Below are 12976 nucleotides of genomic sequence, written 5' to 3' on the forward strand. Positions count from 1 at the left end.
AATAATGATCACAGTTTATGCTCCTAGTTTTTGCAAATGACAGGCTAAGGTTTAGCTTGTGTAATAAACTATAATCAATAACCTTGCCACTTCTGCAATAATGCAAAAGGACTATATAGATTTTATCCACATTGCTTAGTCTAAAAATAAACATGTACAAATTAGATAGGATACATCATATATATACACATGATTCATTTATGAAAAGCAATTATTTGTGCTGAGAATAGCTAAAGTCCAGTTTGGAGCTAACCAAATAATTAAGAAGGAAGACAAAACAACATAAGCTTAATTATTATTATTTTAACATGTTAAAAATACAGTCACATCAAAATAGGGTACACAGTTATAAAACTGTTGCAGATGAAATAAGAAAATAGTGTGTATATATTTTATATATAAAAATCTACAGTATTTACTAATGCTGATACATATTTTGGAGCCTCAAGTTGTTTGCACAAATAAATTGTACAGCTTTGTTATGAATTACAGAACCATCATTAAACACTGAGATTATTACACTTAGCCACAATATTATATACATACATTTCTAAGCTGCTGTAAGCAATCAGAACTAAAATAAGCCCAAGTCATATTTATCTTCACAATTTTAGTTTAGGATTTCAGTGTAGTGCTTGGCTACAGTTACTTCGCTGCAGTTTGCAATTTTTAAAGTATAAAATTGCCCAGTTATTAAAAATTACATCAGACACGTTATATACACAAAAAAAAATGTTTTGAAACATACTAAGTAAATGTTACTTCCATTTGTAAAAATTGTTTTACTTCTGTACCTTAAAACTTACAGAGCCAACCTGCAGCAGTAATAGGCACTAAAGCTCATTCTTTAAAGGAAAAAAAAAAATAATATCCATCTCTATATCTTCAGTTAACAAACCTCACAAAACAAGAGGGAACACGACAACCTTCCAAACTGGTGTTGATACCAATGTTTAGTACTTCAAAATTAGAGAAATCTCTCTGTTCAGCACTCCAAGGACCTCTCCTGGTGAGACCTCCTCTGCCTCAGCTCCTGGGGAGAGGTCAGCACGTCCTGCAGCTCACAGGACTCCATCCTCCATGTGCCACTTCACCTGCTTTTAATTCCACCCCAATTCACAGTCAAAGCAGAAAGGAAAACACGAAGGGGAAAAGGCTGCAAAGACTATTTAGAATTACTTACATCAGCAGGAGTTTAAGGTTCCTGTTAACAACAGTCAGGGTCATTTTAGTGTAGAACACCGTGCAGCGTGAGCCCGACAGCACAGCAGCACACGCCCCACCTCAGACAGGAACCCACCAGCAATTTGGGGGAAAAAGGGCAAAACACAACAACAAAATCCACTCAACAAGGGACACTGCATACTCACACAGCTCAGGGAACGTCAAGCTTGGAGCAAAGCTCAAATTCCTGTGTGCACTTCACAGAGGTGTCAACGAGCTGTGCGATCCTCTGATACCTGTGAGATTTGGCCCTGCAACCAGTTTGAGTCTGACAGCACAGCGTGGCAAAAAGTGAAGGGTGCAGCACCATTTCTGTATCTGGCATTAGGCTCACTGTGCTCCAGTCTTTTGCATATAGAATGACATTCTGAAGGTAGATTTGGGTGAGAAGGTACAGATTCTCCATTTTTGATGCACTTAAAAAACTCCTAAACACTGCCCTGAATTTAAGCACCATTTCTTAGCCAGATTAGAGAGACATTTTTGGCTACCTGCTTTTTCCTGCCTGCTCCTTCCTGCTGAGGAAAATTACAAACAGTAGTCAAAGGAGAGGAAATTAACTCTCACATATGATTAAATTAATAATCCCAAAGCATCTCTCCTGCCCAGAACAGATACTGGGATGCTGAGGCAGCTGTATAAAAATGACAAAAATTCCCATTCAAAATGAATGGCTTCTCAAATAAATTACAAAGAAAAAATTAATATGAAATAAAAGTACTTCACAAGCTTTGCCCAAAGTTAAATGCATTTAAATTTAAACTCTTTAGCTCTTTTCCATATGAGTTTGTGTACTGTAAGTGCACACTCACACAGGCACACACGCACACATCTGTACAGTGCATTAACAATGTCAGTCAAAACTTTTCAGTGTGTTACAGGTTTTAGGCAGAAGGATTGTAACATGAGTTATTTAAAATGTAAGGAGCGACGACAGCATGAACTACGTGATGTATTTGAGCTTATTGCTATGTCTATGTGCATTAGATCACTTCCAGTAGCTTCCATGCAAGTCCAAGAACTCCACCAGCTTTCAACCAAAGTCTGAAACATCTCTGAAAAAGTGTTGTTATTTTTGAACTCACACAAACCATCCACATTTCAGAGAACTGAGGAGGACTACTACTAACACAGTACTGTTCAACTGGTTTTGGTTCTTGCCACTTTTCTAAGCACAGCCAGGGTCTCAGAGAAGCACAGACTCATGCACAGACTCATGCACAGTCAGATGCACAGACAATCCATCAGTTCTGTTCCGATAGTGTTGGCCTTGAGCTGACGGGCTGGCGTATTGGTACTGTGGGGAGCCGTTCTCTTCCAAGGCTGGGGAAGTCCTGTATCTCACTGGACTATCCACAGAAACAGCAGGAAGACTGTGCTCATGTAAAGGTGTTGCCTGAAAATGCTGGTATTTCTGGAAATGATCCAAGTGGCCTTTGTTGAGGTCTTGGCTCCAGGGCTGCCTGTAGGGTTCGTGTCTGTAGGCGTAGGCGGCGTCCGGCCACTTTCTCTCCTCTGGTAAATAATCTGCTGGAGGGATGATGAACTTGACACCTGGGGAGGACCTCGAGTTGCTGGTGTATGCATCAACAGGAGCGACTTCTGTCTGAGCAGGGGCTGCTGGAAGAGCATTTTGGCGACTGGCAGGATAGGAATTCATTTGCAGTTTATTTGGGGAATAATCTACCGGCATAAAAGGAGCGTATGGCCTTCCAGAGGGGCTGGCTCGATTCCCGTGGTAATGCAGAGGTGCAGAACTTGCATTGCCTATACTGGAAACATGCTTTGGAGAATTCCCATAGTAAGTAGGGGGATTACTATAACCTGGCAGTTGCTGCTTTACATTCAGTCCATGAGATGGACCATCAGACTGAGATGTGTATTTTGGAGATCTGGGTTGTGAAGTGAAGGTGTAATTATTGGGTATTTTTAATGGAGCTGGTGTTTTTTCCATTTGCTTTCTTGGACTATTACAAAATGCTACATGCCTAGGACTTTGTGGATGAGCTCTCTCAAGCATCTCTTCAACAACATTCTCGTTCTCAGTTTCATCCTCTGAAACATTGTCATACTGAGATGCATTAGACCCTCGCTTACCTTCATCAGCATCCAAAACCCTCACCTTTTGCTTTACATTCAAAGGCTGCATTTCTCCAGGACTTGGTGGTGGGCCCAAACCAGAATGGTTTACTGGCCTCCCTTTCACCTCTGCAGTGAGTTTCATTGTCTTTTCCATTATTTTGATATCAGACGGTTTATTCCACTTAGGTACAAATTCCCTTCTTGTGTTGGAAGTAGCATTGGAATTCTGATTAGCAGCTGCATTATTGTATAGACTTGAGTTGTCTTGCTCTGCTGGCTGAGGCTTTTTTCTGGTATCCACCTCATTCTTAGGCAAACTGTTTGGTGTCTCTACTGGTCGAATCTTTAGCTGTTTTAAGGAAGGTTTCTTTTCCACAGAATTAATTCTTTTTCGGTTGTTTGGTGAACTTTCTGATTCTTCTTCTGTGGATGGTCTTCTCTCTGTCCTTTGTCTTGCTGCTTGTGTCCCAGTACTGTTCTGTCCATTAAGCACTGGAGTGGAGTTAAGCACAGAAGGCAGAGGTCCTGATGGAATCTGCCCCAATGGCTTCTTTGGAAATTCATCTTCTTTACCTAAAACAAGAACAGGAATAACATAAATTCACATTTGTGCAGAAGCCTTCTTTGATCTGTTTGTCATGCAAGCACAAATAGCTAGAAATTAACTGGGCTTCTCTGTGGGTCACCATTCTGCTGAACACCTCAAAGGTTCTTCTGTACACTGACATCAAACACAGATTTTCCTTAGCCTCTCATCCCAACCAGTTCTTCCTTCCTACAGCTGATGCAATCTTACCAAGCTTTTGCTCTATCACGACACTGCTGAAAAAACCCCATTTTCCTAGATGGCATGTTGGTTACAGTACCTACTCTGTATGGAACCCTCCTCACATTGTTACATTAAGCAAACTGCTTTGTCCACTTTAAAAATCTTTCCCAATATCACTCTCCCATTGGATTGTTTTCCATTCATTCATCCTTTAATGTTCACCTCTAGCAAGCCACACCATCAGCTCCTCCCTCACATGCACAAAGTTCCCAGATGACATCTTTGAATTGTCTCTCACTTCAGTTTTTGGGTGAAGCTCCTCATTAACATCTAGACAATTAGGACTTTGTTCCCCTTAAACCCTTTCCTGCCTAGAAATTTCATCCTCAGTATGAAAAACCTCCAGTAAAAGGCTCTATACACAGAATCTTTCTTTCAGTTCAGCTTTTTATCAATACAGAACAACTGAACAGCTGACATCAATCCTGGCTACGTCATGGTTTCAATTGAGTGTTCCATGGGTGGGTTTTGCAGGACACAAGGACATCATTTACAGAACAAGGACACGAATGGAAAGTTCTCCCAGACTGGAGCTCAACGCATTGCAACAGCCAGTGGTAAACATCAACAGTGTGGGGAGCCAGAGCAACCCACAGTGACATACAGAAACAATGAAGAAGTGTTTCATGGCTCAATGCTGCTCACAGAACAATTCACATCAAATCTTCTACTGCAATCCTTCTCCTTAGCAGTCAACACCCTCCATAATCACAGCTCAAGTATTTTATCATATCTACTTGCATATAACTTATTTAATTGTGTAATCCATTACTTTCCCATTATAAGAAGAAAAGGTCATGCACTTCTCATTAAATGTATTAATCTAGATTTAATTCATTTGATGTTCAGCATTAAAAAAAAAAAAAAGTTTTAAAGTCAGCATTACCAAACAAGACCTATTCACTGTGTATCTATTTATAAACAGAAGCTTTGTTGTAAGGAGGAAAAAAGAAATGGCTACCCTTGCTTAAATGCTATGCAAAATAAATGATATAAAATGACTGTTGGTAAAATAATTTTATCCAGTCCCTGCTTCTTCCTAAGGCAAGGACTGCAGAATCCCTTCCCACCAGAGATCAGAGAGTTAGCACCTCACTTTCTAGCTATTTGTAATTTCTTTTTGTTTGTCTGTAAGGGTTCACAGGAGTGAATACACACAACTGCCTCTCCCTGACAAGGGCTGTAGTCACAGGTGAGCTATGTTCATTTACACAGGCATGAGCAGGAGCTCAGTCTTTGATGAGTGGTACCTGACACAGACACTCTGAGGAAAGCCAGCAGCCAAGGTGACTGTTATTTGTTCTAAGAGTGTAACAAACTACCAGCACGGATCAGGGGCTGTATAAACAAAGGAAAACTGAGTTTGAGCCAGCCAGGAGGAGAGCGGAGAAGAACACAATGGTGCCATCACAACAAGATAACTAAATAAATCACTCAATAGAAACAGCTTAGATTTGCCAAACAATGAAAGGAGTGTTTTCTTGAGCTTTCTTTGTAAGGGCCAAAAGTCATATGGAAACCTAAAACCTACCCTTTGCTTCAGAAATAACTTCAGAAACCTCACTTCACATACAGCAAACAGTGGGGCCAGGCCTCAGCACTAGATTCCAGTGAGTGGCACGTGGAATTCCAAGTCTGATGTTTGGTCTCTTTCCATATGGGCCCCCACTATTCCCAAATAAAATCTGGAACAGGGCTCTCAGACCTACACCCCCAGCAAGGGAGTGTTCCACCACTGGAAGAACAGATGAGGGGACAAAGGAAGGAGTTGCATGGATGCTGTAAAAGAGGTGATTTAACAGCTCTGCAATACACTGACTGCTGCACCAGCCTCTCCAAAATTGTCCTTTAGTCTTTATGAATAGGAGTTCACTTTCTGAACTTGCTTCTGGTTTGGCAAGAGGCATTTGTATTATTTAATTCCATCTGCATCCTCAAATACACTGTTAGTCAAAGCTGAAGATCTTGTCTCCTAAATAAAAGTGAATTTTGCAAATAATAAATATTCCTGCTACTTAAACCACAGATTGCAGTGCTTTCAGTCCTACTAATCTTGAATGTGAAAATAGCATGAAGTCTGCATTAAGAAACAATACTTTGGTACATGCAAAACACATACCAAAAACTTGCCATCTAAATCATACAGAAATGATCTTTAGGGGCTGCTAATCCATTTATTGGAGATCCAAAGTAGCTATGCAATAGCACAAGAAAATGGCTCTGCAGCATTGCTAAATTATTTAATTTCTGTCCTTGTACAGAAAACATGTTTTAGAAAAAGTGTTTACTTTCTTCCACACTTCAAGTTAAAATATTCTAATCATATATATAAAAACCTGAAGACCAGTTCCTCTGGTAGCTGCAATGCTTCCTTCATTTGCCCAGGGTCATCAAAAACATGAACTCATTTATTTTCTCCCAGCTTTTACTCTAAGAAATGTCTACAGAGCAATAGGAGATCCTTAAATATACCAGGTTGCACTATAAAGGTGGGGTTTGTGTGAGGTTTTGGTTTTTAATTTCACACACTTAAGGTTTCCTAATTACCATTAAGCTCTAATAAACCCAAGTGAGAATACTGCAGACATTTTTATTGAATTCTATCAAGGCTGCTTTGTGTCACCTTTACTTTTCATTTCAGGGTAAAGGAACATTCTACAGCCAGGCATATGTGGGCTGCATGGTCTAGATGATGTAGCCTGTAACATGAATCACAGCTGTAACATGACTAGCAGAGAAATCTTGCCATGTCTGTAGTGAAATTGTTAGAATTCAACATTAATTCACATCCTGAGTAACAAGGAAAATGTTGCAAGAGAATAAGAATAATTCACCTAGAAGAAAACCTCTGCATTTTAACAGCACAATCCTGGGTTTATAGGCTGGTAACAGCAGAGCTCAGTGCTGTCAGGGAAAACAAAATACAGAACATTGGAAAAAGGCTCAGTGGGGAAAAGAAGAAATACAGGTTAAACCTCAGCCACAGGACTTCCACAAAACTTGGTTTAACTTGACCTTGGATGCCAGCAAGGGGCACTGGTTGCTCAGTCACCCACATCTGCCTGTGGAACTAAGCAAGGCCACCTTGCTGGAGGTACCAAATCAAGGCTACCAGAACAGAGCTTGCTTTGGTTCAAAGGTGCTGCAGCACTGATCACCTACAGCCATAAAAAGCACTGAGAGGAAAGAATTGTGTAAAGAACTATGATGTTGCAGCAAAAAGACATCTTGCAAACCAATCACCTTCTAAAGGAAATTTTTTGAAACTGCAAAATGGCTACTTAATTCTAATTGAAGTATAGAGATCAAACAGAAATACCTATACACACTATACACACACAGAGTTGCCACTTCTAGTGAAACAAGAATTAAAAAAACAAACAAACAAAAACAAACAAACAAACAAAAACTCCTGAGGTTCCAGAAAAGTTCATAAAATAAACAAGTAGAGGATAACCAAATTACCAGCATGCACATGACTGCAATGGGACACTTCAAAAGCACAAAGAGCATGCCAACTGTGTTTGGGAATGCTTTAAGCAGTCCAGTATCAGCAATAACAGCAAGAAATCTATGATGCTGCATGCCAGCAAGAAAGAAAGAAAAAAGGTAATAAAGGCAAAAAGCTGAGGATAAGAAACCATAATGCAAAAGCAAACAAAAGAAACCAAGGCACAACAAACATCTCTACCTGAAGAGGTACACAAACAGCTCACCAGACAAGCATGCAAAAGCACCAATTCCTTCAAGCCCCATTTCTTTTATCTATCATTTTTCCACTCCAAATCTGCCTAAAGCCTCACACACAGCTCTCAACCATCTCCTGTAGCACTTCAGCCACACTCACTGTTCAAACTCCTCAGATTTGAGCAGGAAGAAATTTTAGTTGGATGTTTTAAAGGAAATTCAATTGAGTATCTGCTCGTGTTGCTGATTCAAGATCTGAGTTAATTCACTGTCTGGACATATCTGTCTGACTGAGAAATGGAGAAACTGCCAAATTCTGAAACAAGTACTTTTGGGACTAGTGCTTTTCTGTACAATCTGTGATGCTTACATACAAGAATTGAAAGCATTTTAAAACCAGAGGTGAAGACAAAGCTGTCTAGTTCAGCTATGACTGTTCTGACCTGTACAATAATCAGAATGTCCCTTTGTCTTCTGAAGCAATTAGGGCAATGAGGTTTTTCCCAAGTTGCCAATATTCCTGTGAGATATGGATGTCTCTACTTTCATCCTTCTCTCCTTCCTTCCTTCAACAGAATAGATTTCTAGACAGCTTAGTTACTGGCTTTTCCCAAAAACAAGCACTATAATATAGCTTGTATCAGAGTTTACAGAGCAGCAACTATAGATTTTCTATTTTTCCTTGAAAAGAAAGCTAGTGATTTAGTTGGCTTCTATGCAATATAGCATAAAATAAGCAAACAGCAAAGGAAATGTGGTGAAAAATGGGTGAGGAAGGAGAGCAATTGAAGTAGAGGGAGACAACTTGAGCAAAACAAGAACAATCAGGTGCTTGTTTGTTGTTGGCAAACATACTCCCTGACACGAAAAGGAGCAAAGCCAATATGAGCAGATCTGACTGTTCCCCAAAAGATTAGACAAGCCACAATAAAGAAAGTTTGCCTCTCTTTACTTCCTCCTGCTCAAACAAAGCCTTGGCCACCACCCAGTGGAAGTCGATCTGCACTACAAGACTTTTACAGATAATTGCTTCAGGAGGCACTAACAGCCTCATGCATCGAGCAGCAGACATATAATTGGAGTAAAGTGCTTTAAGTGCTCTCTCCGGTGAATAACAGTCTAGTCCTTAATTTCAGCACCAGAATACATGCACTTTGACTGTTCTAACACAATTTTCAAGGATAGTAATGGTCATAAAAAAAACCCTCTTAAAATGACAACTTGAAATTTTGTGTTTATTTTCGACCAGTGACATCCCATCTTCTTCAGTTTACAAGACCAAGAGAATTTTAAAGAAACTTGAGTGCCTGCACTAGAAGCTCTAGCTGCTGTCTGAAAGTCAACCTCTGCTCCTCCTTCCTTTATATGCCATCATTGGCAAAGGAACTGCTAAATCAAATAATGCTGGAAAACTTGAAGGGAGAACTAAAAGCACTGTGTGCCTCTCTTGCAGCTGTGTCACTTCTTTGGTACTGACAGTAAAGAAAATTTATTTTATAAACATCTGCATTCAGATAAACAACAGAAATCTTAACAGGTTTGGCTATTAGCCAGAAGATACAGGTGATCAGCTGCACATCTGTAAGGTGCCCTTGCAAAAAAGAAATATCTGAAATTAACCACTGCTTTACATTCCTAATTCCACATTTCTTCCAGAAAATATACTTCCTTGAAAAGTCAGTTTCAAACAGCAATGTGAGCAATGATCAACACAACTATTTGGATCATGTGTTTAAAGACCATGCAAGTTTTAGACAGTAAATATTTTTAAATGATGCAAAGCCAAAGTCTAAAACTGCTAAGGACATATACTAACTGTATTAGTATAACTCCACATATTATTGAGTTCATAGTATTGTAAAGTAGTTGCATCACTCAAAAAACAAGGCAGAAAAAACAGTTTAGTTTATTAAAGCATGAAGTGCATTGTCTGAAATAGCTACTTGTGTATTCTTGAAGTGTAAGAGAAAAATCCAAAATTCCTCTGAAACAAAACACAACCAAAAGAAAGACACCATCAGAAACAGGAAAGTCAAGCTGATTTACATATTTCTATTGCTTTGGCTGCCAGAAGGCTCATTAACAGGAGAGGACAGACATTATTTAATAGATTACTGAGGTAGTATACATTTCTGCACTATGACTGTAAAATAGATCATTGAATAAAAGATACTGATATTAGATTTATTCACTTCAAAGATAAATATCAGATAAACATTTTTAAATTTACGGCAAATACAAAATTCAAACTTTGCTAGTTTTCCCCAAATACAGAAATGATTGGGAAAACTAAAAGAACAGCAGTTTAAAGCTGGTGTTAATCACAAGGACACAGTAAGATTCCAAATTTGCCAATATTGCTTTAAAATTAAGCTACAAGATCTTTGTCTTTGATTTATGGCCTTCAGCTGCTGCAAAGTCTATTTAACTTTCAGTCATTAAAAAGCAACCCAGGAGCCCCCTGCCCACCCTCTTCAGGACCCTTATATTAAAACACAGGTGAGAAACTGTCTCAAGAAGAGACATGAGGGGCTTCACACCTGGAAAGTGGTCTTGTTTATAAAACACTGGATTAATAAACTCTTTTCAGCAACATATTTTTAATATGGAACTTTCACTGGTAAGCACTTCTGTTTATTAAAGTCAGACACTATAAAAATCTATCCATATATAAATATTGTTTACTGAGCATTGCATTATTCATGTAGTCCTACAGGAAAAAAATACAGCAAAGCTAGAAATTCTATCCATATCTTGTGAGCATTTATAGAATTTAGCTGCTGTTTTAAGTAACAGACAAGGAAAGAATTTGCATCAAGGTATTTTGGAAATCAATGGTGTATACCAAGAAAAATTTTCACATTATGGTCTTAATATCACCCTTGAATTAAGGAAGAGATGGTTGAATTTACATTGGATCTGACTCCAGGAGAATATGTAAATTCACAGAGATTTAGGTGAGAGTGCTCTTCAAGAACCAGCCATGGTGTGGACATCCTTCACCATGTTCCAGGCAATCCAGAAAATACCAAATGCCTTTTCTTCTTTTTGAGGCTGTGTCAGAGACCTCCAAGGACAGTTTTTATGTATAGCTGCCACAGCCTCCCTGTTCCAAGGTCTAAAATCCCCAGCTCCCCAGTCAGAGGTGTGCTTAGCACACAGCCCTGTCTCCATAGCCATGGGAACAGAGGGATGCTCACCTTGGGGTGCAGGAACAGCATCAGAGTTCCAAACTCTGCAGGTTGGACTTGTTATGGGCTACCCTGAACTGGTCAGCACAAAACTAGAATCAGCACAGAAAGGAAGAAAAATCCATGGCCTTCTTTATGCAAATCAGCCATGGTAAAAACAGTGCCAATCAGTGGCACCCAAAATTAGCAAGATCCCCTGAACACCCATCTATTCTGGCTGAGCATTTTAAGGGCTTTGTCCTTAAAATGTGAGAAAAATATTAAACAAGTGAGAAAATATTAAACAAGTCCCTTCCTTCTGGGCCCTGAAGGGAACAAGGAGCTCCTTAATTCAGGGAGAGAAGCCATGGAGGAAGTGAGCCAGGGAAAGCTACATCAGACATAAATAGACATGCACTTTAAAGTAACACAAAAGTTATTACCTCTTTTAATATCCTACTGCAGCTTACCCTACTAGGGCAGGAAAATCTATACAGCCTAACAAAGGATGCCAGATGGAAAATTCCACTGAGCTTAATTAGCTCACTGCTATTCCTGGATGACTGATACTGATGCAACTGCAAGATGAAGATTTTTTTTTTTCTTGATCCTAACATGCATTTTTTCTTTAGCTCTTAAAGGTGTAATTTTTGCTCAGTGAAAAAAAAAAGTACATGACAGGAAGCAGTGCTTTGATTTCAGATGAGAAAACTAAAATAAACATTATTTTCTCAGGCTACAGTGAATACTTAAATGAGCAGGCTGGTATTTTTTGTGGCTGTATCACCTCTAATAGTTTCATATGTTTTAGATGAAATGAGAAGAAGAACAGTGAAATTCAAGGCAATAAAGAGAGCAGAGCCAGACAGACATTTGCATGGAGGTTCCATGGCCAGCTTTTGGCAGGGACCCCATCCTGGAGAAAGGGAAGAGTGTGAGGAGTCCTCACCTTGGGAGGAAGAAGCAGCAGAAACCATGATGAGCTGACCACAGCCCTCATTCCCTGCCCCCTGTGCTGCTGGGAAGGAGGAGGTGGAAAAAAAGGGGATTGAAGTTGAACCCACGAAGAAGGGAAGAGTGGGGGAAGGTTTTTATTAAGGTTTTATTTCTCACTATCCTACTCTGATTTAATTGATAATGAATTCAGTTAATTTCCTCAAGTCAAGTCTGTTCTCCCCATGATGGCAATTGCTGAGTGATCTCTCCCTGTCCTTATATTGATCCAGAAATCTTGTTTTGTTTTCTCTCCTCTGCCCAGCTGAAGAGGGCACCTGGTATCCTATCACAACACATGAGCAAAGCTGAATGTCTAGAGAATGTTCAAAACCTGAAAAAGAATACTGCTTGAGACAGTGATCAATAAAACCAAAATTAGGAGAGTGCAGAAAACTTTAAAAAATAAAACCAAAGGCTTATGAAATTCATAGCAAGAACAAATGAGGCAGCCTCACTCAAGTAATAAAAGCAGACAAATCAGCTAGATTCCCAAGGGTTAGGCTGAAGGCATCTTATTTTTAGTTTGTGGAAGGTTAAATAATGTTCCCTTCTACCCCTAGGAAAAACATACCACATAGAAAGGCTTGCCCAGGTTAAGCTGAAATCAAAAAGGAAAAAGCTCAATTCCAGCACCAAAATCCACTTCACTTTGCCTTTGCTCTTCCTGTTTTAAAATTAAACCTTCTCATTCATGTTCAGGGGAAAAAAACAATACACAAAAGACATTTTGTTACTGATTTTAATTTAGCTACCAAAATTAAGAACCAATGTGGCCCAAAACACTGTATCAGAGGTTACACCTGAGTGTTCATGGTGTGAAACCAAACAACTGCACCCCACTGCCAAAGTGTCTCAGGAAGAAGACACAGCCACCATTCCTTGCTGTTGGTATCCACAAGGAGACTCAGTGAGTCTCACATCTTCACCTCCCTGTCACAAGGGGGTGACTCTTATGTCACCTAAATCCTCCTTGAATTTTCTATGAAAA

The 12976-nt window shown here is 39.5% G+C and overlaps 1 protein-coding gene across 3 annotated transcripts in view; it reads right to left on the reverse strand.

Moving 5' to 3' along the window:
* Positions 1-283: 283 nt before the first annotated feature.
* USP6NL (USP6 N-terminal like) overlaps positions 284-12976 on the reverse strand; it is a 114390-nt gene continuing 101697 nt past the window's right edge. For all 3 annotated transcript variants that reach the window (XM_036401067.2, XM_036401065.2, XM_036401066.2), the window contains one exon: positions 284-3879. In XM_036401067.2, the coding sequence (XP_036256960.1) occupies positions 2411-3879 (1469 nt within the window). In that variant the 3' untranslated portion in view covers positions 284-2410. The remainder of the gene's footprint in view (positions 3880-12976) is intronic.

Source organism: Molothrus ater, chromosome 5 (assembly GCF_012460135.2).
Source record: "Molothrus ater isolate BHLD 08-10-18 breed brown headed cowbird chromosome 5, BPBGC_Mater_1.1, whole genome shotgun sequence".
NCBI classification, from domain to species: Eukaryota; Metazoa; Chordata; class Aves; order Passeriformes; family Icteridae; genus Molothrus; species Molothrus ater.